The following is a 26,472-nucleotide window of genomic DNA, read 5'->3' as shown; positions in this document are numbered from 1 at the left end:
AGTCACGTAATTGAACAAGTAGAGAAAATTTCAATGGCAAATTTATATTAAACGCAACAAAACTTCATCCTCCAAGAGGTTCCATCAAACCCTAGAATAAAGAGTTTAGCTATTCATAATTATTTTCACAACTACTATGTAAAAATTCATCACCAATAATAGAAAAAGGAAAGAAGAAAGATAAAAAAAAACAAAAAAAAAAAAACTCGTTTCCGAATCTTCCGTCTTGCTCCTTGCATCTTCTAGCCTTCAAAATTCTCCTAAAATCCAAGATACCCTTTATTTGGACGAGCTCGGCTTCATATAGGTCAAGGGAAGTCGCATCCGGAATTACAATTTTAGCCCTGGAATATTTTTTCTCAGAAGGACATGCGCGGCCGCGCATCTGGCCGCGCACTTTGGCTAGTTTCTGCCTGACTTGCGCAGCCCAGTGCGCGGTCAGTGCGCGGCCGCGCACCTGGGCAATTTTCTGCACTCTTTTTCGTTCTTCTTTTTAAGTGCGCTAACCTCCTTCGATCCCCGAACAAACACCCAGTTTACTCCATAAGCTTTTACTCGGCCTTCAACGCTCCATATTAGTTCAAAAATACTCCTTAACCTCATTGTAACCCGAAATTACTCCTGCAAAGCATAAAGTACTCAATCAGATCAATTTACTACCATTAAACGCTCAAACATCAGTAAGGTGCAGCAATTAAGAGTGTAAATAGTGACCAAAATACATAGTTATAGCCTACCATCAGTTAGTATCACTTGACGTGCGTCGCGAGAGAGGAATTTTTTTATGAATATGTCTTTTCCAATACCCTTAATAGTCATCACTAACAGGATAAGGTTTGATTTTCCTTAGTTTGCTTTTCTTTATCAAGATACTTAAAATTAAGCTCTATAATGATACTTTTTCTAGGTAGTTTATTAACAAACGAAAAAAAGAAAGATCTACAATCATTAATATAGTCTCACATTTGAACCCTGATTTCCAACAGCTAATATAGGAAAAAATTGTTTGCACACCTTAGTAAAATAAGAAATTAAAATAAAATTATGGTTAGTATTATATTAAAGATACAGAATGTAACAAATAGTTTTATTTTTTGAATTGTAGAATTTAAGTAGATGCATAGGAAATGAAGCTTTGACCTGCACAAAATATTATCCACTCTATCCATTCCATGGGGTACGCTTTCTTTTTAGTATCTTTCCATATTTATAAATAGTTTACTTTAAACCTATTTTCTTATTACTTGAAATGAATTATACTCATAGCAATATTTATAATTTAATTATTTTATATAACAATTTCAAAATTAAAGTCCTTCTTTCTTGAACTTCATGTCTAGTCATAAAATGCCACATTAATTGGAACAGAGGAAATATCTTTACTGTTTTGGATTCCATTTTTACCTTTTGTACTATGAGCAAAAATTAGCTTTGGTATAATTTATTCTATTACATACTAGAATGTACTCCCTCCGTTCACTTTTACTTAACACGTTTTGACTTTTCATGTTTCTTGAGAAATAAAAAATGAAGTGCATAATTTACCAAGATATCCATATTAATTGATGCATATTTTATTAGATTTGAGAAAATGATTTGAAATGAATAATAAATACTGTGGGTATAACAGGAAAAAAAATATTGTCTTCTCTTGATATGCGTAAAGTGACACGTAAAATAAAAATCTATTTTTAGTATACATGCCAAGTAAAAATGAACGGATGGAGTATTTGATAAGAAGCGCATTGGCTATAGTCGTCAATATAGAGGCTTCTACAAATAAATCAAGTTACTTTTTTAAAATAAAATATTGAATATTCGTAACTCTCACTTCTATGACCATAATCTTATAGATTTTGCATGTTGTATATTACCTAATAGAAAAATCTCGTACTTCTTATAAGGTAATTCCTACTCAATGCAATTGAAAGTACAAAAAGTTACAAACTGTTACCGAGGGTGCATTTCGGATCAATTAGAAAAGGAAATACTTTTTGATATTATTTTGTACCTACCAGTTCATCCTGTGTTTATCGTTTTTACCAAAAGACGATCTTATAGAATGGAGTGTATGAGCTGGTTTTGGCTAGAAGAGCAAATGCAAAAGCCGCAGCACCCGTTGAAAATCTTAGTTAAGCAATAGCCCAATGAAAGTCTTTTTCAGCTTTATTTAGCATTTAAGTGTGGTGTCATTAATTGTAACGTTGAATTAGTCATGCAAAATGAGCATTTGCAGGCAACTGAATATCTTTTATGTATTGTAATACCTTCTATAGTGATTTTTTGGCCTTTTTTTTTTTGTCCAAAATAAGTGTCCTTTTACATAATCAAGAAGGAATTAATTTTATTTTTCCAAAATTTGTCCTAATTTACATATCCCAATGTATCAAGGTAACAGTTAATTAAGGAAAATTTAGTGAATAAATCCTTTTAATTTTTTCTAGGAGTTTTTATTTTCTTAAGGGTGTACCAAAGGCTAAAAAGTCACTTAATATGGGGAGTACATATTTAAGAGCAACATCAAAAGTTTCAAATAAAGAAGACAGGAGACAAGTATTTGAACTAACTTGAATTAAATTAGTTTTAAAAGGAAAACAACATACATATTTTATGCAAAAAAAACAAAAAATAACTAAAGTCTTTACCCTACAACCATGAATAATAAATCAAACAGATTCAGTATGCGTCGTTGCCATGATCTCAGTTTCTGAACTCTTATTCTTTTGCTTCTTTGTTTGTCTGAACTCTCCATAAAAGTATGAGACGAAACCCCAAAGAGAAAGGAACAGAGCAAGCCCCTTTTCACCTGAAAACTTTTCGTTGAAGAAAACTACAGCTAATACCTCCGTAACAGGGAGTAGAACTGCAATCATAACACCAGACATCAAAGAAGAAGAGCAGTAAATAACTCCAATAACACCGACAAAGAAGCATTGCCAAATAATGACGGTCCATACTATCACTGTATAATATCTCGCTTCTCCTAGGTTAAATTGGTTTGCCTCCCTTGACATTGCCTGCAAATTTTAATCAATATATATTAAGCCTCAATAATCTCTCAAGCAAATATCTGATACTGAAATAAACTAGCAAATAAACGGATACATAATTTTTAGGTAATCTGTTTGAATCCAATAATAGTACTCCTATTTTCATCTATTTTTGACGTGCAAATTTAATGCAATATATCATTGTCAAGTACGTAAAATGTCTCAGTCAACCCTAACCCATGATTTTGATGGATTTCTTGGTCTCCCTAAGGGATCATCCAACTAAGAAATAATGTGCTATTCCTTCACAAAAATGGGATATGAATAATAAATGATTTCGAACTAGCTCCTTCATTAATGTCCAACTGCTTATAAAGTCAACTCACAAATCACAAATATATCTTATTAGAAGTAAAACGTGTCATTTTATTCAAACAAACAAATGAGAAATTAATGTCACATAAAGTGAGTCAAACGGGAGTAATTAAGATCCATGGGTGAAAATGAGTTAAAGGGAAAGAAGAATACCTGAAAATCCTTGTTAGCTATCATTCCTATAGTGCAAAAAGCAGTAGCAGCAAAACACATGACCATCTGGATCTCCAGCACTAATGTAGCAGTAATGGCTTGCTTTGCCTTCAAGTACATCAATTCAATACAAGGCAAAATGACTCCGTATAAAGCTGCTGCCAAAAGTGTCATAATAAACCCAAGAATATAGGCTTTACTTGTCACACCTTCTGGCCGATCACCATTAGCCCGAATACCTAATAAAACAGCACCAACTGTCAATAGAACCACTGCATTAGTAGAGTAGGGTGTGAGCTTCAGCTTCACAATGAAGAAAGCACCTATTGCCGTGAAGGCAAGTTGAGCAGCGAGAAGAAGTGAAGAGGTTGACACGGGGAGTTTTGACCCGCCCCAAGAATAGAGAAAATCATCAACTCCAGTGGCAATGCCAATGATGAATGATGCAATAAAAATTCGGGGTGTTATAAAGTAAAATTTGGCATTAGGGCCCTCGATTTTTCGACGATACAAGTAAAGGATTGCAAGAGGTACAAGGGTGAATGGCCATCCACCAGTTTGTAACCAACTGCTAAGCCATATTCTTGAGCCTCCCTCGACATAATATAAGCGCATCATCAGAGGACCACCACAAATACCAACAGCGAGAATCAAACAGTTGATCAGAAGGAGGATTCTCCTCATATTAGCGCTTAATCCTTGATGTTCCATATTATTTCAGGAGATTTGGATACTAAGTTGGCTCAATCTGAATAGTCTTCTTCTCCAAAGATTTGGAATTTTTGGACCTCTTAGCAATGAGAGCTGTTCGGATTAAGCCTGCTATTTATAGTTGAGAAAATTCTTAGTCAATTGCAACGATTGGTTTCACAACTTGGGGAGGCTGCATTTAGGAAGGGTTACTTAATTTGTTTAATTGTCATAAAAATAAAATGTATAGTTGTATATTAAAGTTTCTGAACTGTATAGCTGTCTTGAATATTCAACTTTAATCATGTAAATACCAGCAACAACAATTATGTCTTAGTGACAAGCTAGTTGGTCTGTTTTATGAATCCATTTTACGTGTAATCGTCACGAACCAAAATCCACTAGTCGTGATGGTACCTAATTCAACCCGTTAGGTAAGCCAACTAATAACTATCCAATTTCAATAATATTAAAAAGACGATTAAACAAAGGAATTATCTGAATCTTATACATTTCTCAAGGACTGGTAGTACAAATAATGAGCTTCTAAGAATAGAATTTACAAAGCTGAAATGAAGTAAATACATTTTCTGTTAGAAAAGTACATAAACAGAGTTTTATAAACCTACAGCTACCATGAACAAGAGGCATCTACAACCGGAACATAGGTACATCTTCAAATCCAGCAACCATCGAACACAGCAACAACAACAGCCAACATCTGCTCGCAATATGCAGAAGTGTAGTATCAAAACAACCGACCCCATGTACTGGTAAGTAACAAACCTAGCCTTAGATTGAAAGTAGTGACGAGCTAGAACAAATGTCAGGTCTGACACCAATAGCCAACAACAGTTCATAATAACATAATTCAAGTAATAAAAGAAGTATCTCCGAACTAGAATGCTCAACTAGTTCACAGTTCCAGAAAATTGGCATGCTTTTCAAGTGTATCGGTGAAAACCCAAATCCTTTACCAAAATCGTCGAAAATATGAGTAAGTTTGAAAACTATAATTTTTCCCAGAAATACTTTCAACAATAAATAAGATGTTTCATTTTCTTTTGCTAATAGTAATTATTAAATACATCTCTACGCCCATATGTCAATATGCATGAGAAGTCATGAATGACGTGATATCATACAACATGAGGAAAAATGCGTCTCTATGCCTGTATGTCAAGTGCGCATTGCCAAATGCGATGCGACTCAGTGACAAAACCATATGCATACTCTCAGAGTATCAGTTCACTTAGTCCTCCCAGTCACTCAGTCCTCACAGCCACTCAGTCCTCACAGTCATTCGTTCCTTACAGCCACTCAATCCTCCCATTCACTCTGCACTCGGCACTCGCACTCAGTAGGTACTTGCGCTCACTGGGGGTGTGTACAGACTCCGGAGGGGCTCCTTTAGCCCAAGTGTTATAACAAGCCAATCATGGCATAAATCGGTAAAACATTGCGGCGTGCAGCCCGATCCCATAAACATCCTTACCATCAGGCCCTCGGCCACTCAGTCATCAATCTCTCCAGTCTCTCGGGCTCTCAATGTCATGAAAAATCAGCCAAAAAATAATGATGTGATGTATAAAAAAAAAAAATAACAACAAAGACCGAGATACGATATGCATATGAATGCATATGACTGAGTATATACAGCAATGAAAGCAGATAACTCAACAGCAGAAAAGACCTCAGTAGGTCCCAACAGGATAAGCATGTAGCCTAGACATGGTGTCTAACATGGATCACAGCTCAATAGCTCAAGTACATAGAAATTTCATGATTACAGGTAAGGTCAGGTAACTACACAATACCACAAAAATAACGGAGTCATAATTCACACGGCGCACGCCCACGCGCCCGTCACCTAGCATGTCGTAACCTTAAAACCGATCACATAGCACATAATTCGGGGTATCATACCCTCACCACTAAGTTTAGAAGAGTTACTTACCCCGAACAAGCCAATTCCATTACCGAGCAAGCCAAGGCGATGCTCCAAAAATGCCATCTCGCGCGTTCCGACCTCCGAATGGCTCGAAACTAACGAACAACAACTCAAATACATCAAACAATGCTAAAGGAACCAATCCCAATTGAAAAATGTCGAATCTTTAATCAAAAGCTCAAAATCAGCCAAAAAGCCCAACCCGAGCCCGCACCTTGAGAACCCGATAAAACTCACAAAATTCGACAACCCATTCAATTATGAGTCCAACCATACTAATTTCACTCAAATCCAACTCCGAATCGATGTTCAAAACTTAAAAATTCACTTTAGGCAAACAAAAAAACCCAAATTTTACTTTGAGATCATCAATCAAATCCTATAAACGAAGATGGATTCATGAAATATAACCAAAAGTAGAGAACACTTACCCCAATCCATATGGTGAAAATTGCCTCCAAAATCGCCCAAATCCGAGCTCCCCAACTCAAAATATGAACAAATGAACAAACCCTTGTTTTATATATTTTTCTGCCAGCTATTCTACCTCGTTTCTCATGCCAAACGATTCCGAAACTCTCCTTTTATACCTCCAATGGATTCCTTGTGAAATTTTAGTTAAGTTAGGCTTTTGAATCACTCCATTTGACCTTATAATGAAGGAGATATGTTGGTTTCAATATTTACAAATAGTGTAGATTTTTAAATACGAATTCGGTAGCAATTTCGTAATTAATCAGAAAAATCTGGCAACCCATGTTTGGCGATTTATTTTCAAACTCATGTTTGGCCATAAATTTTGCCCACATTTTGGCAAAATCCCAAACCCCAAATCCCAAAATCACCCCATTGCTGATTTTGGGCCAAAATCCCAAAACTTGGGAATTATATTTTTTCCAAAATAAAGTTGGAAAATATGTTTTGAAAACGTATGTCCAAACACATTTTCACCTTCAAACCAAACTTCACCCAGATCAGATTTTTCAAAATAAATTTGGGATCTATGGCCAAACGCTAGCTTAGTAAAATGACCATAAATTCCTATTATGTCCAAATTCGACGATTTTTTTTGCTATGGCTCCGTAATTACGATCCTGATCTAATGCGTCAATCAAAACAGAAATCGGAGCTCATTTGCTTAATGTGGTACCTTTTATGCTTGAAGAAATGACGTCGAAACATAAGAAAAACGAGCGCAACGCAGCCCAAACCTATCTGAAACTCACCCGAGCCCCTCGGAGACCTGTACGAACATACCAACAAGTTCCATAACATAACACGGACCAACTCGAGGCCTCAAATCATGCATAACAACATTGAAACGACGAAACACGCCTCAAATCAAACTTAATGAACTTTCGAACTTTCGACTTCGAAAAACTCGCGCCGAAACATATCAAATCAACTCGGAATAAACTCAAATTTTGCACACAAGTCCTAGTACATCATACGGAGCTACTCGTGCCCCCAAACTACCGAGCAAAATGCAAATGCTCAAAACGACCGGTCGGGTCGTTACAGTAATTAACAAATTTTTTCTGTTCAGGCAATTATATAATGTATGTATGTATATATACTTCAATGTATATATACACACATCATTAGAGTATCTAGAATACTTTAGGGCCCAGCTAATCGTCTAACTAAACTCTCTCTGAGAAGATGATAAGGAATGAATCAACAACTAAAACTATATTACAGAACGATACTCTCAAAAGTTTCCTTTCTATCAGATTAATTACATAAAATTTCCAAAAAAAAAACGACGCATTTTCCATATTTTGACATCTTTATTCTTGGAGATATGCAATGAGTTGTTCAGGGAGCTCTAAAGTTAGTTCGTTTACAGCGAATTTCTTGCTTCTCAGGATTAAATTAATTGCATGTGAGACGTAAGATGGAAAGAAAGTGGAAAAATAGAAAATTAAAGAAAATAAAGAATCAACAAAGTAATTACAGCAGTATTAGTAATTTTTCATGCTTCACATGGGAAGAAGATAATAATAATTATAAGAAGAAGAAAAACATGAGAGCAAAGACTAAACGAGCAATGATTGTGAGTAATATATTAAAAAGTTGCACCCTAATAATGGCTTGCGCCGTGTTGAATTTTGCATTTCCACTTGACAAAAGAAGGATTGAAATTAGAGAATGGGATAAAACGTGGGTTTTAGTTAACTTTATTTTAGAATTGAATAAGTGAAACTGCTCAACTAAATATTTAAAGCTGCTCAAGAAACATTGACCCCGATAATAAGAAAGTCGTAAACATAGAGTAAGAGCAGCTGCACATATTAATGAGGCCAACTATGATAAAAGATACTCCCTTCGGTCCACAATAAGTGATCAATTTACTTTTTTATTTTGGTCCAAAACAAATGTCCATTTATATAATCAAGAAAGAATTCAATTTATTTTACAAAATTAACCTTATGTACATATCCCTAAACCGTTTTCTTACTCCTCACATTAAATATTTAATTAAGGGTAGTTTAATCATAGGTATTTTTGTATAAAATTTGTATTTTCTTAATGGACGTGCCAAAAGCAAATTTGTTACTTATTATGGATAGGAGGGAGTAACGAATGAAGTACTCCGATCCACTTGTTTAAACCACTTGACTATTGGAAGGAAAAAGAAAAAGAAGCTTGATGTGAAATTTGAGACTTTGTTTTCTTTGTTTCTGAAGTGCAAATTAAAATTAGAATTTTTGTTTTTTTCGGTTTAATGTGTCATGGTCTAGTATTAGCTTTGTCTTTAATTTCCATTTGATGTGCTTTTTTCTAAAGTGGAAATACAATAACAATAACAATAACAATAATTATACATTACTTCCAAATAAGTTTGAATCAGCTATGCGAATACTCATTTCTTTCTTTGAGCTCAACTCATATCAAACTGAATCAAAGTAAAGGTAAAAAATAAGTTTTATACTTTCTCTCTCTCTCTCTGTATTATATATATATATATATATATATATATATATATATATATATATATATATATATATATGTTGTACACTATCTTTAATTAGCTAAGTCTGCATTAATTCCAAAGCTTAGTAGGTCTGTCGAGACAACTTTCTTTGATCATGTGATTTTAGGTCTACCCTATTCCTTTTTAACACCTTCACTAATTAAAGTTTCACACATATGAACAAATGCATCTATAGGTCGATGCAGGACATGACTAAATTATCTCAAGCGACCTTCTCTCATTTTATTCTCATTGTGTGCTACTTGCACCTTCTAAAAAATATAGTAACTTTTAATCTCATCTAATTTTTTATGGCCGCATATCCATCATTATATTCATATTTTTGTAACACTAATCTCGTGGGTATGTTGAACTTTAGCCGCCCAACGTTCACTATCTTATAATATTGCCGATATTATAATTGTTCTTTAAAATTTAATTTTTATATTGTTAGGCATCTTCTGTCACATAATTTGTGAAACGAAAATATACTTAATTTGGAGTAAGATATTTAACTTATCGAAGAAAAATATAATAGACTCTAAGTACTAGAAGAAGGTCCTTCTTATACAAGAAGCATATAGTCTGACAGTCCTCCCTTTGGATCCAGAAGAGTAATTTCTCAGTACAAATGTATCTGCTAACGAAGAACCGTGAGAGTAAATTTCACGAGTAGTTCCTAAACTAAAATTACATTGTTTCACAGTCGTATCGAAACAAAATTTGTAACATTAATATACCTATACTGTATCTAAATACATTATAAAGTACCACTCACTGGTAAACTTCGGGCCATCTTTCATATAAAATAATTTTAAAATCTCATACTTTTTATATTACCCATGTTAAAAACACAACCCAATTAATTATCAATTTGAAAGAGAACCAACCCACTTTTTTAATACTGGTCACTAAGAGCCGGTTGGATTAGCTTACTGTGAATATAGTTGATAAGCTTGAAATGCTGAAAAATATTTTTAAGTGCTGAAACTTTTTACTTAAATAAGCATTTACGTATTTGTATAGGTGTGTTGAAACCGATGACAAGCAATTGATGGTTTGGTAGAAAAGTGCTAATAAGTTTTCTTTTATTAAAATGACTAAAATATCCTTAAAATTTTTAGAAAAGACTATAAATTAAAAAGTTTTTTTTTTGTAAAGAAAAGGATGAACACGAATATAGAATGAAAAGAAAGTACGAAAATTTATTTCCAAAAAAAGATTTTATGAATTAAAAAATATTATTAAGAATAAATTAGTAAAAATTGTGATCAAACTAAAAGTGCTTATAAACTGAAAAACATAAGTTGGGGGGGGGGGGGGGGAGGGGAGGGGAGACAACTTATGACTTATGACTGATTTTAGCTTATAAGCACGCACTTTAGTTAGTTACCAAACACGTAGATAAAATAAGGTACTTATTGACCAGCCAATGAGAGCCGACCTACTCGACACCTAATAGGCAACCTCACCAAGCGAACCATGTTATACGAATCTCTCTTTACTAACACATGCACAAGATAGACCTAAAAATTCTCAATTAGACTAGGAATTTTATAACTTCTAAGGAATTTCTATGCACAAGCTAGTGTTGCCTCATATATATTCAACACACTCTTAACATTACAACATGAAATGCTAATTAATATAAAGATAAAATATGTACATAAAGACGAAGTAGCTTTGAGTTTATAGTGTCCCAAAGTTTTCTTTTACAATGTAAAAGGTCAAAAAAGGCCCTTCGAATTTGTTGAGTGTTCACCAGTGGTTGGTGGTCTTCATCCTTCTTCCCTTGGTCTGAAAGTCACTGAATTGTAATAATCTACTCAAATATATTATTTCAAAAATATGTATTGTTGAAATAAGTTACTAGTGGGACGAAAGGTTCAAAAATCTACTCAAATTTGTAGTTTTCATCTCATGCAGTTGTTAAAAGGTTGTCGACGAATAGGTAGGATAGGCAAACGACTGATAATTACTTGAATAGCGTGATTCATAATTTTAATCACTTTTGTTCCGTCATAAATGGTCCATATATTAACATTGACTATGAACAGCCGTTGACTTTTTAAATCATTAACTTTAAACTATGATGCAGAAAAATAAAAGAGAAATTTAAACAAAACACAACTTTTTAAAAGTAATTTACAGGAATTACAACTACTTTCACAAAATTTTATAAATACAATTTATTTATTTTTTATTAGATTATATACAATTTTCATATCTATTATTGCCCACCTAAAGATATTTATCATATCCCTAAAAGATTGTGTTTTGTTTAAATTTCTCAACAAAAAAAGTACAACAAGAACACAACCCAAAAATTCTCCACCTACTAATATTCAAGTTCTATAGTCATGCCTGTCTGTAGGCATGCAAAATTCATTGGACCTAAATTCATAAAATAGTTTGGACCATATTTTAAATATATTAGTCTAAATAAATATTATGGGCTAATATAATTGGATTAATTATATAAGTCCAATATGTGTGAGTTAAATAAATGAGTCTGAATCCACTAGACTAGCCCATCTAATTGTACTACAAGTGATGAGTCCACTTTATTAAGCTCAAAATGTCATTTCCCTAGAGGCCCAATTTCGTGTCACGTGTCAAATAACGTAGAAGGCCAAGTCGAATGGAAGAGCCAATAGGATCATGACATGTGTCAAAATGACAAGGCATGCCAAGTAAAATAAAAAAGGCCAATGAAACTGCGCCGCATGTGCATATGACATGCTCTGGCCAATTAAGTGTGGCCTTGTCACGCTTCAATCTAATTGGTTGGAAAGAGTTAGCTCTCATCACAACTATAAATAGGGGTCTTCATAACACAGATAAACACCAAAAATCATAACAAGAAGTAAGAGAGATCTCGTGGATCAAACGCCGCAAAATTCACTAAAAGATTCAATGAATCAAGTTTAAGTTCAAGAAATCAAGTGCAAGCTCAATAACAAAGAACAAATCAAGGTTCAAGGAGTATGAGTTCTATCAATGTCCGTGCTAGTTAAATTCAAGATCATCGTTCGTGGCAGTAAATATAGATCCAAGATCAAGCTCAAAGGTGCTTCAATTTATCTTAGAAAAGAAGAATCAGAGGATTCGCATATATTGTACACTCATATTATTTGAAATAAAAACTACTGCGATTGTCACAATATTTTTTAGTCTCGGTTATTTTCTTGACTCAAATTTATTGTCAACAGTCTGGAACGCCCAGTGGAACCATCTCTACTTCTCATCTCAACTTTTGAATGATCAAAGTTCAAGAATATCGAAATGGCTTCACAGAAAATCAACTCCATATCAACTTCCACTAAGGCCGCTAATTCCAAGTTCTAGGTTGATGTAGAAAGCATCCTCGATGTTACCTTGAAAGCTTTGGGACAGTTACAAGGAGCAAAGCAAACTTTTTAGGATAGTGAACACTCCAAGTGTCGTCTTCATCAACCCCTATTTTCGCATCTTCATCCTCAAAAGGAGCAAGATCCTCTACAAGCACGACCCAAAAGGGAATGGCGTTTCCAAAAGGATCGAAAAGGTTCTTGCCTAACTTAGTTTATCTAAGTCCAAGAAACCTTTCATGCAAGTCGATGATGATGACTTGAGCGCTAGATCTACGTTAGTCTCCATTAATACAACCTCTAAGCTCTATCCCAATAATGATCCATATCATTCTTCATCCTCTACGGCGATCATGCAAATAATGGTTATTGAAGCTTTTACCGCAGAAGAACAACTTGCAAATTTGATGAAAGAAGTTGAAGGCTTATCAAAGTGCGTGCAAGACTAAGATGCTAAACTTTCCAAGATAACGAATAAATTGGATAAAATAGTAGAACGAAAATCCACATAAATACATTTAAATCTTCAAAGGTCACAAGAGAAAGGAGACTCCTCCAAAAAGCAGGCAACGACAACCAAGGAGATCCAAGTCACCGCTAAAGGTCTGATTCCAATTGAAAGATTGACATACTCATTATGGATGCTATCAAAGATAAGCCTGAGTCATCGTCCAAGTTATCTCTCCTATATGCAAAGTCGTATACGCAAAGAGTTGATAACTTGATGATGCATGTTGGTTATCAACCTCCTAAGTTGAAACAATTCGACGGCAGGGAAATATAAAAACAACATGTACCACACTTTTTTGAAACTTGCAACAATGCTGAATGTATGGCGATTATATTGTCAAACTATTTGTTCGATCTCTCAAAGGTAATGCATTCGATTCGTACATAGATCTCGAATCTGGTTCCATCAATAAATGAAGCAGTTGGAATAAGAGTCTCTCAATCATTTATATAGCACAAGATATATCATAAGCATGATCGAAATTAGAAACGCTCATCAATAAAAGGATAAGCCAGTTATTGACTTCGTCAACCGCTGGAGGAGCTTAAGACTCAACTGCATCAAAATGTGCATTCAAGGCATGCATTGCGGTCGTCTCTACATCTTACAACACATAAAGCCCAAAATATTTGAGGAACTAGTAACTCGTGCTCAAGATATGGAACTAAGTATGGACACAAGTGGAGACCAAGGGCTACCTGTCTTTGAAACATTAAGAAGAAGAAGAAGAAGGAGGAGGAGGAGGAGGAGGAGAAGGAGGAGGAGGCAAGGAGAGGGGGGGGGGGGGGTTTATCCATAAATGCAACCGAAGCATCTATTCACACACTATGCTCCTGAATACACGATCCTAAACTACAAGTTATAATGCTCCTCAATGCATGAGCCTAAATTTCTAGTTGTAATGCTTCTTGGTACTTGAGCCTATATTATATGACACGAATCTCCCTAAATTTGGACTAAACATTTAAGACGTAAAACTCTTCAAAATCGAGCAATGTTTTCAAGTTGTAAAGCTCTTCAAATTCGGGCAAAGTATTCAAGTCGCAAAGCTCTTCAAATTCGATCAAAGACTCAAGTTGAAATATCTTCAAATTCAAGCAAAGACTCAAGTCGAAAGTTCTTCAAAGTCGAGCAAGTCGCAAAGCTTTTCAAAAATTCAAGCCAAACTTCAAGTAGAAAAGCTCTTCAACTTTGAGTTAAATCGTCAAATCACGAAGCTCTTCGAATTCGAGCCGAACTTCAAGTTAAAGTTTCCAAAATTTTCCAAGTCTTCAAGTTGCGAAGCATTTCAAATTATAAGCTAAATCTTCAAATTACAACGCTCCCGGACAAACGAGCCTAAACTGCATGTCATGAAGCTCTTCAAATTTGAGCAAAATCATTAAGTTGCAAAGCTCCTCAAAATACGAGCTTAAACTGCAAGCCTCTACGCTCCTTAATGTAAGAGCATAAATTGCATGTTGCTCCTGGAAGCAGAAGCCTAAACTGCATGTCATGAAGCTCTTCAAATCTGAGCAAAATCTTCAAGTTGCAAAGCTCCTCAAAATGCGAGCTGAAATTGCAAGTCGCTACGCTCCTTAATGTATGAACATAAGCTGCATGTTACTCCTAGACCGCAAGAGTATGGACTGTGTACATCCAAAAAGAAAAAGGAAAAAAGTCTGCTAGGTTGAAAACCTCGAAAGAAGCCGCCTAGGAAAAAGTTAGGACATAAAAAAAACTCACACATTCTGAACTACGTTATGACTTGATTCTTTTCAACGAGGTACGTAAGCAACTTAGAGTTTAATTCTACATTTAGTCGCAAGAGTTCAAAAATATATATCGCCCCTAGCATTGTTCGAATTGAAGTATAACTGTCACGATCCCAATTTTTTTACCTTAGGATGTTGTGATGGCACCTAGTCTCTAAGACTAGGTAAGCCTAAAATTTATTGATAGTTAAAATAAATAACAATGCTGAGTTAATAAAATAAACCCATAAGCTCATAATAACTTCCAAAATGGAACATCAACAACATAATCCCCAAAATCGATAGAACCGAGTCATAAGATCTACATAATTCTCTAAAATCTCTAATACAACATTGTTTTATAAAAGGATAAACAGTAATGAGAAGGTAGCAGAAGGTGACTCCAAGGCATGCGAACGTCAAGCAGGTATACCTTGAAGTCTCTGAAAATAGCTGAATGATCATTAGCGTCTGGCACGGGCAGATGTAACTGGATCTGCACAAAAATGAGCAGAAGTGTAGTATTAGTAAACCACAACCGTACCCAGTAAGTATCAAGCCTAACCTCGCCGGAGTAGTGACGAGGCCAGGTCAAAACACCTACTTGGACAAGATAAACTTAACAAAGTATAATAAAGACCAATAACAGAGAACGAGGTACTAAATGATAAGAAAGCAATATAATAATGTAGGTTAATAATAGAATCTAAGGCAAGAAAGGAAACCAGAAGTGAACACATAATGAGAACAACAATTAATCAAATACGGACAAATACAAGTAAGACAGTGAAGAAAACAACAAGAACTGTTCAACGAACAAGCCTCTTTAATCATGAAATGTACAACAAGAATCACAACCGAGGTACTACGCCTCATATTCACATTTCACAATTTCAATCACAATATTTTCTTATATCACCGTGTGAGCCTTCCATTTATTTTAAAAAATTATTTCCCCGAAATAGCTACTCAGGTTTTAGCCCCCTTATCTCACCGCATGGCTTCAAGTAATTCTCTTACTAGCAGCACGCGTATAAATCCCACCTTATCTCATCGCATGCATATCAACCCATATCTTTATACCACCCCATACGTATCAATATCATAACACAATAATCAACTCGCACCACATGTGCTCATATGCCACAACACTTGTCGAATCAACAATACCAATGTTACCACAACATATAGCCCATCGCTCAGTGACGACGTGTACAAGAATTGCAATAACAACAAAATGAATGAGGGATACTCAACAAGAAAAGATATCACAATAATTAACAAATTCAACCTCAATGTGATAATGGCTTTTAGAACATCAACACCAATAACTGCTCCGGATTCCGATCTATATGACCTTCGAGCAACTTCAAGTAAGAGTAATTCAACAATAAATGGGGTAACAAGACAATACGGGAGATAAAAACTTGAGCTAAAGCATATAAGAGCAATTACAACAATAAAGGATAGAACAAGTGCTAATAACGTCAATTAGAGCATGTGAAAGTAAATTTAACGATTAAAGATGCAACATGTTATAACAAATCCAATTAAATACATGGAAGAAGTATAAAAGTCTAAACCGGTCAAAATACCACATACAGCTCGTGTACATACTCGTCACCTTGTTTACACGTCTTCCATATAGTACACTTAATACAAACAACCCAAATCCTAAAGGGTGATTCCCCCACACAAAGTTATGCAAGACACTTCCTCAACTTGGCCAAATTAACCCTCAAATATAGCTTTTACCCTAAAATTTGCCTCCACATGACTCAAATCTAACCAAAATATCATCAAACAATGAAAGAGAAACCAATTACATTTTATAAAGCTTTAATCTTTACTCAATTCTCCAAAAGTCAGCAAAATCTAACCCCGGGCCTGTCCGATCAAAACCCGGGTCTAAGGATAGATTTCGACTACCCATGAGTCCATTTATGTATTTTGTTTTCAAATCTGAATCCAAATCAATTCTCAAAACTCAAATTTTCATTATTCTAAACATTGACAAAAGTTCCCATTTTCCCTCTTTGATTCTCATAAGTTTGATGTTAAATCTGAGATATAATCATGAAATATAGTTGGAAATTGATTAGAATCACTTACCCAATGTTTGTAGAGAAAAATTCCCTCTCCATATCACTTCCTACCTAGTTTAGGGTTATAAAATATGAATATGAGACTAAATCTCGACTTTCAGCCCTTATGCTCAGTTGTATATATCGCAATCACGAAGAAAATATCGCAAATGCCGCTACTGACAGCCTAAGGGCACTTTGCAAATGCAACATTAGATTGGCAATTTCGAACCATGTTCCCATCGCAAATGCGACAAAGTATGTCGGAAGTGCGATCCTACCCAAACCTGCCTATGTTCACAATTGCGAGTGAGGTATCTTAATTGCGATACCTGACCCTCACCTGCTCATTTCGCAATTTCGAGGCTGGTGCTCGCAATTACGACATCAGAGACACCAGCGCACCATGAACCTGCTTTCAGTCCAAACCTTTCCAAAACACATCTTATACTCATCTGAGCCCTCGAGGCTCCAAACAAAACATCCGCACAAGTCTAAGAACATCATATGAACTCACTCGCGCGATCAAAACGCAAAATAATTTCTATAACTACAAATCAAACATCAAAACGCATGAATTTCAAAGAAAAGTTCAAGAACCTCTATAATTGTAACAAAGCGTCCGAATCCTATCAAATAAACTCCAAATGAACCAAATTTTGCAGAAAAGTTCATAATAGCATAATGTACCTATTCCAAGTCCCATAACCAAATTATGAACCCGATAGCCTGTAACGACCCAGCCGGTCGTTTTTGGAATTTACGCCTTGATCCCCCATTAACTGCTTCCCCTAAGTTCATTTCTGCTATTTTGGTTTGCCGGGACGTTCGGTGTTGAGTTTTGGAAAGTTTTGGGACACTTAGTCCCTAAATGAGAGCTTAAGTGTTGAAGAATGGTCCGTAATCGGAACAGTATGAAGACGACCTCGGAATGGAAATACGATGGTTCCGTTAGCTCTGTTAGCTGATTTCGGGGTTGGGAGCGTGTTCAGAATGTATTTTGGAACCTCGTGGCTCATTTAGGCTTGAAATGCCGAAGTTTGAGTTTCTGAAGTTTCCGGTCCGATAGTGAATTTTTGATCCGAGGGTCAGAATAGAATTTCGGAAGTTTCTTTAGCACCATTATGTCATTTGGGACGTGCGTGCAAAATTTCAGGTCAATCGGACGAGGTTTGGTTAGGTTTTTGATCGAAAGCGTGTTTTGTTGGAATTTGAAGTTCTTAGGCTTGAATCCTCGATTAATTCGTGTTTCCGGCGTTGTTTTAGGTGGTTTAAGGATTGGTACAAGTTTGAATGATGTTATGGGATATGTCCGTAGGTTTGGTTGAGGTCCCGAGGGCCTCGGGTGTGTTTCAGATGCTCAACGGAGCATTTTGGAGTTTCAAAGTGTTGCAGAAAATCCTTTAGCTGTGCAGGTCCCAATTCCTTCTTCGCGTTCGCGGTAACATACACGCGTTCACGTAGCTTTGGCCTTCTTCCTCTTCGCGTTCGCGTCCTCCTCTACGCGTTCGCGTAGAGTAATTCTGGAGGATGACAAGTTTCTTCATTGCGTTCGCAATTAGTGCTCCGCGATCGCATAGCTTCACACGTTTCTTAACCGCGTTCGCGTCAGGGCTGTCGCGTTCGCATAGACTTATTGGACTCCAAGGGGTGGGCTTGATTTTCATTCAATGCGTTCGCATGACCTATGTCGCGTTCGCGTAGTTCACTGAACCCAGGCTTTCGCGTTCGCATCCATTCCTTCGCGATCGCGAAGGGCATTTTTGGTCCCTTATATTTTCCTTCTTCGCGAACGCGTGCTGTCTTTCGCGTTCGCAATGCTTTAGACCCCTGAACAGTACTTAACATTTCAAAAACGAGGTTTTGCCATTTTTATCAAAACTCAAGGTTTGGAGCTCGGATTTGGGAGCAATTTCAAGGGTTTTTCAAGGGCAATCACTGGGTAACGATTCTCTACTCTCCTATGACTAAAACCCATTAATCTAATCGCAAATTCACCCTTTAATTTCGTGTTTTTGAATGGGAAGTGGGTAAACTTCTTAGACCTAACTATGGGGTTTTGAGGGGGCATTTAACCTCCGATTTGAGAGATTTTTATATGGTTAGACTCGTGAGAGTATGAGGGTTCTGAAAATGTAAAAATTATTCGATTCCGAGACGATGGATGGAGGGGCATTCTGGTCATTTTACCTATTTTCGCGCCCTGGCTCTAAATTTAATAGTGGAATCAGTTGTTTGCAATATTATTTACGATATGTAATTGAATTGAATAGATTTGGGCCATTTGGAGTCGGATACTCGTGGCAAAGGCGTGGTTTCTATTGATATTGAGCCGGTTCAAGGTAAGTGGCTTGTCTAACCTTGTGTGGGGGACCTTTCCCCTTAGGATTCGTTATTTGCTGATTTGAGTGCCTTGTACGCGAGGTGACGGGCGCGTACTTGAGCCAATTGTTGGAAATCCGGTTTTCTTAAGATATTGAGATTTAGTTCCTTTCATATTTGCTTTATTCTACTTGCAATTATAACCTGTGCTAGATTAGGAAAGCATGTTTAGTTGATTTAACTTGCCTAATTGCTTAAGTTGCCTTAACTGTACTACGTGAAGCATGCTAGGCCAGTACTACCTGTTGCTTGTCTTTTGTACTTCGTTTCCGTGTATCTTCTGGTTGTGATTGCGCATTTACATTGGGACTACGGATGTGGGATTCCGGTAGCTCCCCCCCTGTTTGTTTACCTTGGGACTACGGGTTTGATTCCCGGTAGATCCCCCTGCACTTTTACTTTGGGACTACGGGTTAGATTCCCGATAGATCCCCCTGCACATTGATAGTTGAACTACGGGACGGTATCCCGGGAGNGATTGAGATTGAAGCTGCGTATGTTGTGCCATCTATGTGAAGTTTCATCTACGCCTACAATTTTATTTGCTCTTGTGTGCCCATATTACCCTAAATTACAAAACTAACATTGAAATTGGGAATGATGTGAGATGTGGCCTAGTGCCAAATATATGACGTGATAGCCGTGGCCCCAAGTGCCTATGAAATGATTTATGGGAAACAAAGATTGAAATGAGATGATTGATGGAAAAGGGAAACGCCTTGGTAAGGCAGCCTAGCCGATCAGGCCGAGATCCGACGCCATGCTACGCACATGGTGGTAATGTGGTTGTGATTGAAGTGTATGTCTCAAATGAGGCAGCATAGCCGATCGGGTCGAGGTCGGACTCCCCTCAAGATAGCGGTGGTAATGTGAACAATGATGAACAATATGATATGCCCCAAAATAAAAGCTATGGAAACACGATGTGAAAATTGTATGATTCTTTTGTTTGATAATGTTGTGGTCATTTAAAGTTTCCTTTGAGTTATACTTGTGATTGCCTTATTTTTGTATGAAAGTTCTTTCTAACTAGATGGTGTATTTTTATACATACTAGTACTATTCATGGTACTAACGTCCCTTTTGCCGGGGCCGATATATTTTTAAATGAATGTAGGTGGCTCCATAGCTGACAATGCCGATCGTGCGTAGCGGAGTGTTCTCCTTTCGAAGTCTTGGTGAGCCCCCTTTTCCTTCAAGGAGTTATGTTGCACATCTTTGTTGTAGACTTCCACTTTTGAGGTATAGCCGAGGCCTTGTTGCCGGTATTGTCACGACTTGTTTTTTTTTGTATCCATAGAGGCTCCGTAGACGTTTGTGTGGGTTACGTATGGGTGTCGGATGGGCCTATGAACTATGTTGTAACTCTGAACTCTTGTTTTCTAAATTGTAAGTGTATGGAAATCTTGGAACCTAACTACGGTTTAAGGTTGTGATATAAAATGAACTATCAATGTTGAATGTACAACCTCTCTTATTGTCTAATTAAACGGAAATCGGATTCCTTAATCACATTGAGTTGGGTAGAAAGTGTTTGATAAGGCTTGCTCAGTTGGGTTCACTCGATTGAGCGCCGGTCGCGCCTCCCGAGGTTGGGGCATGACAAACTTGGTATCAGAGCCAGGTTTTAAAGTGTCTTAGGATGTCTTGGAGCCGTGTCTAGTAGAGTCCTTCTTATCGGTGTGAAATCGACCACATCTATAAGTTAGAGGCTACTTGGGCATTAGGAATAACACCCTTCTTTGATATTCTGGATCGTGCGGTAATTGTGAAACTATTCCTCCTCTAACTAGTGCATCCCTTCAATTTTCAGTACATGGCACCTAAGAAGAAAGCCAGAATTGGCCAAGGAGCCAGTGCCACCCCAGGAGTGGCTGGTGATTCACTGCTTGATACTGCGGGTGAGGATAATCGCCCTGCTATCACCCTGTCTGATTCTTCAATTCCGGAGCAGACTACCTCGGTTCCTGCATCTACAGGGGGTACCACCATCCCTCCCATTGATACTCCTGTCCCGCCTCCAGCCCCAGCTTCCGGTTCTGGTATTTCTGATGGGGATCTTAGGGTAGCTATTCAGATGTTGACTCAGCTAGTGGCCTCTCAGGCCCAGAGGTCAGGTGCTGCACCCAATTTATCTAGCCAGCAAGGGGATTCCACCAGTTCCAGGGTGAACAAATTTGTTCAGTTAGACCCTCCAGTGTTTAAGGGTGCCAATCCGGAAGAAGACCCTCAGGATTTTATTGATGAGATGCACAAGACCCTCAGGGTTATGCGTGCAATTGAGACAGAGGGAGTAGAGTTAGGTGCCTACCGTCTGAAAGGAGTGGCCTATTCGTGGTTTGAGTTGTGGGAAGATTCCCGTGAGGTGGGGAGCTCTCCGGGGAGGTGGAGCGAGTTTGCCGATGCATTTATAGATCATTTCTTGCCTGCCGAGACAAGAGCAGCCCGTGCAGCAGAGTTTGAGAATCTGAAGCAAGGTAGCAGAAGTGTCTGGGAGTACCATATGAAGTTTGCCCGTCTGTCCAAATATGCTATTCACATGTTGCCCACAATGGAGGCTAAGGTGCGCCGGTTTGTTCAGGGCCTTAATCCTTTGACTATTAATGAGGCTTCTACAACTGCCTTGAATTCTGACATGAATTATGGGAAGATGGTGGCATTTGCTCAAGCCACAGAGAACCGCAAACTGAAGAACAGAATGGAGAGAGAGGGTAACAGAAAGACCCAATCTACGGGCAACATGGGCGAGTCACTAGGTGGGGGACGATCAGCTTTTCGGGGAGGATCATCAAGGCCGTCCCAGTTTGTTGCACAGTCTTCAGCCAGTGCACCGCCATCAGGGCCCGGCCAGCAGCAGCACTGGAGTCTTTTCAGGCCCAGTCAGGGAGACAGGGTATCCCACCAGCGGGGTCAATCAGGAGAGAGGTCCCAGCAGTAGCGGAGGTCCCCGTTCCCCAAGTGCGGGAGGATGCACTCAGGGGTTTGCTACTTGGAGTTACCCGTATGCTATGGATGTGGGATGAGGGGTCATATTTAGAGGCATTGTCGTGTATCCCGCCAAGGAGCGGGCAGGGGCACAGCACAGCCAGCCATCCCAGCAGCTACTACATCTTCAGCCCCCTCCACAGCTCGAGGTACCCAGCACCCGCGGGCCGTGGTGCAGCTAGGGGTGGTGCACAGAGTTCAGGAGGACCCAGCCAGTTCTATGCGATGAGTGGTCGCCAGACTGCAGAGGTTTCTCCAGATGTTGTTACAGGTATTCTGACTGTCCAATATCATGATGTGTATGCACTTATTGACTCCGGTTCCACCTTGTCCTATGTTACCCCCTTTGTTGCTATGGAATTTGGGATAGAACCGGATCAGCTTCATGAGCCATTTTCGGTGTCTACCTCGGTTGGCGATTCTATTACGGCTGCTCGAGTTTATAGAGGTTGTGTTGTCACGGTACGTGGTAGGGATACCATGGCCGATCTTGTTGAATTGGGGATGGTCGATTTTGATGTAATAATGGGAATGGATTGACTTTATTCGTTTTTTGCCAAGCTTGATTGTCGGACAAGAACTATGAGGCTTGAGTTTCCTAATGAGCCCATTGTTGAATTGAAGGGGATAATGTAGTGCCTAAAGGTCGGTTTATTTCTTACCTTAAGGCCGCAAAGATGATCCAGAAACGGTGTATCTATCATTTAGTTCGGGTTTACGGACACCGATGCCGAGGCACTTAGCCTTGAGTCTGTGCTAGTTGTGAATGAATTTTCGGATGTCTTTCCGGATGAGCTCCCTGGGATCCCACCAGACAGGGAGATTGATTTTGGGATCGATGTGATGCCAGGCACGCAGCCTATATCAATTCCACCTTACAGAATGGCACCGGCTGGATTGAAAGAGCTAAAGGAACAATTGAAGGATTTGTTAGAAAAGGGTTTCATCCGGCCAAGTGTGTCACCATGGGGCGCACCGGTTTTGTTTGTAAGGAAGAAGGATGGTCGCTGCGGATGTGTATTGACTACCGGCAACTTAACAAAGTTACAATAAAAAATAAATACCCTCTACCAAGGATAGATGACTTGTTTGATCAATTTCAAGGTGCTATGTGTTTTTCAAAATTGACTTACGGTCTGGGTATCATCAGTTGAAGATAAGAGAGCAGGATATTCCAAAAATAGCTTTCAAGACTCGGTATGGGCACTTTGAATTTCTGGTGATGTCTTTTGGGCTAACAAATGCCCTGGCAGCATTCATGGATCTTATGAATCGAGTCTTTAAGCCTTTTCTAAACTCCTTTGTGATAGTGTTCATTGATGATATTCTTGTGTGTTCCCGAAGTCGAGAGGATCATGCTAACCATCTCAGGGCAGTTTTGCAGACTCTTAAGCAACACCAATTGTATGCGAATTTTTCGAAATGTGAATTTTGGCTTGAATCTGTCGCGTTCTTGGGTCATGTAGTCTCCACGGAAGGAATTATGGTTGATCCTCAAAATATTGCAGTAGTAAAGAATTGGCCTAGACCTACTACTCCAACAGAGATTCGCAGTTTCTTGGGTTTGGCTGGGTACTACAGAAGGGTTGTGGAGGGGTTTTCAACTCTTGCCTCTCCCTTGACTAAATTAACCGAAAAAGCAGTTAAGTTCCAGTGGTCCGATGCTTGTGAAAAGAGCTTCTAAGAATTGAACTCGAGATTGACTACAGCACCGGTATTAACCCTGCCAGAGGGTATAGAGGGATTTGTGGTGTATTGTGACGCTTCAAGGATCGGGCTTGGGTGTGTGTTAATGCAACATGGCAAGGTTATAGCCTACGCTTCTAGGCAACTTAGGAATAATGAAAAGAATCATCCAACCCATGACTTAGAGCTCGCAGTAGTGGTGTTTGCGCAAAAGATTTGGCGATATTATCTATATGGGGTCCATGTGGATGTATTCACGGACCACAAGAGCCTTCAATATATTTTCAAGCAGAAGGAGGTGAATCTGAGACAGAGAAGATGGTTAGAGTTACTCAAGGACTATGACATTGAAATTCTCTATCACCCGGGAAAGGCTAATGTTGTGGCGGACGCTCTTAGTCGAAAGTCCATGGGAAGTTTGGCTCATTTGAAGGCGTATCAGAGGCCGTTGGCCTGAGAGGTTCATCAATTAGCTGGTTTGGGAGTTTGCCTTGCGGACTCTAGTGAAGGAGGGATAATTGTGCAGAATAGGGCTGAATCATCGCTTGTGGCGAAGGTGAAAGAGAAGCAATTCAACGATCCAATGTTAGCTCAACTGAAAGAGGGGATTCATAAACATAAGACCACAGCTTTTTCCTTTGGCATGGATGATGATACCCTACGGTACCATGGCCGCCTATGTGTTCCGAATATTGACGGTCTTCAGGAAAGGATCATGGCAGAAGCTCACACTTCCAGGTATTCAGTGCACCCAAGTTATACAAAAATGTATCATGATCTCAAGGAAGTTTATTGGTGGAACAACATGAAAAAGGAGGTGGCGGACTTTGTGGCAAGGTGTCCAAACTGTCAATAAGTGAAGGCCGAACATCAAAGGCCAGGTGGATTGGCTCAAAGCATAGAAATCCCAATGTGGAAATGGGAAATGATAAACATGGATTTTGTGGTGGGGTTACCGTGCACTCCGCGCAAGTTCGACTCAATTTGGGTAATTGTGGATCGACTCACGAAATTAGGACACTTCTTGCCAGTCAAATCTACCGACACAGCGGAACAGTATGCTCAGTTGTATATCAAGGAAGTAGTCAGGTTGCATGGTACTCCAGCCTCAATCATTTCAGATCGAGGGGGCTCAGTTCACGGCCAAGTTTTGGAAGAAATTTCAACAAGGTTTGGGCACGCAGGTAAATCTTAGCACAGCTTTTCACCCCCAGACCGACGGGCAAGCAGAGCGGACTATTCAGACGCTTGAGGCATGTTGCGTACTTGTGCTCTTGATTTCAAAGGTAGCTGGGATGATCATTTGCCACTCATAGAGTTTGCTTATAACAATAGCTTCCATGCTAGTATCCAGATGGCACCATTTGAGGCGTTGTATGGTAGAAGATGTAGGTCTCCCATTGGGTGGTTCGAGGTTGGAAAAGCTGAATTGATAGGGCCAGACCTTGTGAACCAGGCCATGGAGAAGGTCAAAATTATTAAGGAAAAGTTGAAAACTGCTCAGAGTCGCCAAAAGTCTTATTCGGACATTCGTCGCAGAGATTTGGAGTTCAAAGAAGATGATTGGGTATTCTTAAAGGTTTCCCCCATGAAGGGTATCATGCGGTTTGGGAAGAAAGGAAAATTGAGCCCAAGGTATGTCGGACCGTACAGAATCATTCAGCGGATTGGTCAGGTGGCATACAAGCTCGAGCTGCCACCCAGTCTTCCATGTGTCTATGTTGAAGAAAGTAGTGGGAGACCCGTCCACTATTGTGCCAGTTGAAACTATTGAGGTTAATGAAGAACTGTCCTATGAAGAAGTTCCAGTTGCCATTCATGACGTGCAGGTCCGGAAATAGAGAAATAAGGAAATTGCCTCCATAAAAGTGTTATGGCGGAACCAGCAGGTTGAGGAAGCCACTTGGGAAGCCAAGGAAGAAATGAGAAGGAAATACCCACATTTGTTTGTATAGCCATGTAATAGCTTTTTATGCATTTGGTCCCTAGGAATTCTTATCTTTTGATTTGATCTATGTAAAGCTGTTCTGTCTTGGTTATATGTTGCCTATGTGGCCATGGTTGGTGTTGTACAAGTTATGTTGTGTCTATGGAACATGTATATGTTGTTGGGATATGTTTCTGGGGCTCTCTGACAGGTGGATAGGCCTAGATACAAGGGAAACTCTGGCAAAATTTTTGGAAATTTAGGGAGTTAACCAAAATTTGGGGCTATTAATATGTTTCATATTATGAAAGGCTGAGGTTGCATAAAGATTGCTCATGAGTGAACCTTGATCGTCATTCGAGGACGAATGATCTTAAGTGGAGAGGATGTAAGGCCCCGTGAAAACTTCTACTCAAAACCCGAAAGCTCGTAGTGCCAAATTAGGAATATGTGTTAGAAATTTGTACCCTTTGGACTGATCTATGCATTAAAAAGTAAAGGAGTAATGCTTTCCAGAAAAGTGCGATTCTGCGGTCCAGTATGCGGTCGCATAACAGCTATGCGGACCGTATAGTCGTCACAGAGTCAGGCAGTGTGATGGTTAATTTTGAGGTCAACTATGCGGCCAATTATGCGATCGTATAATCGATATGCGGACCGCATAGTCGTCGCATAATC

At 38.5% G+C, this 26,472-nt stretch overlaps 1 protein-coding gene across 1 annotated transcript; it reads right to left on the bottom strand.

Moving 5' to 3' along the window:
* Window positions 1-2,554: 2,554 nt before the first annotated feature.
* Window positions 2,555-4,373, bottom strand: LOC109238710 (purine permease 3-like). Its single transcript, XM_019405185.1, has 2 exons — window positions 3,519-4,373; window positions 2,555-3,017 (listed from the first exon to the last, which is right to left on the bottom strand). The coding sequence occupies exons 1-2, from the start codon at window positions 4,227-4,229 to the stop codon at window positions 2,667-2,669; spliced, it is 1,062 nt and encodes a 353-aa protein (XP_019260730.1). The 5' UTR covers window positions 4,230-4,373; the 3' UTR covers window positions 2,555-2,666.
* Between the last annotated feature and the right edge of the window lie 22,099 nt (window positions 4,374-26,472).

Source organism: Nicotiana attenuata, unplaced genomic scaffold, assembly GCF_001879085.1.
Source record: "Nicotiana attenuata strain UT unplaced genomic scaffold, NIATTr2, whole genome shotgun sequence".
In the NCBI taxonomy this organism is placed as follows: domain Eukaryota; kingdom Viridiplantae; phylum Streptophyta; class Magnoliopsida; order Solanales; family Solanaceae; genus Nicotiana; species Nicotiana attenuata.
Note: the sequence above shows the minus strand (reverse complement) of the source record. Positions and strands in the feature narration are given on the sequence as shown.

Bases quoted from the DNA above. Each gene is read 5' to 3' on its own strand.
- LOC109238710 (XM_019405185.1), bottom strand. From the start codon at position 4,229: ATGGAACATCAAGGATTAAGCGCTAATATGAGGAGAATCCTCCTTCTG. The intron at 3,018-3,518 runs GTATTCTTCTTT...TAAAATTTGCAG, and splicing joins TAGCTAACAAGGATTTTCAG to GCAATGTCAAGGGAGGCAAA.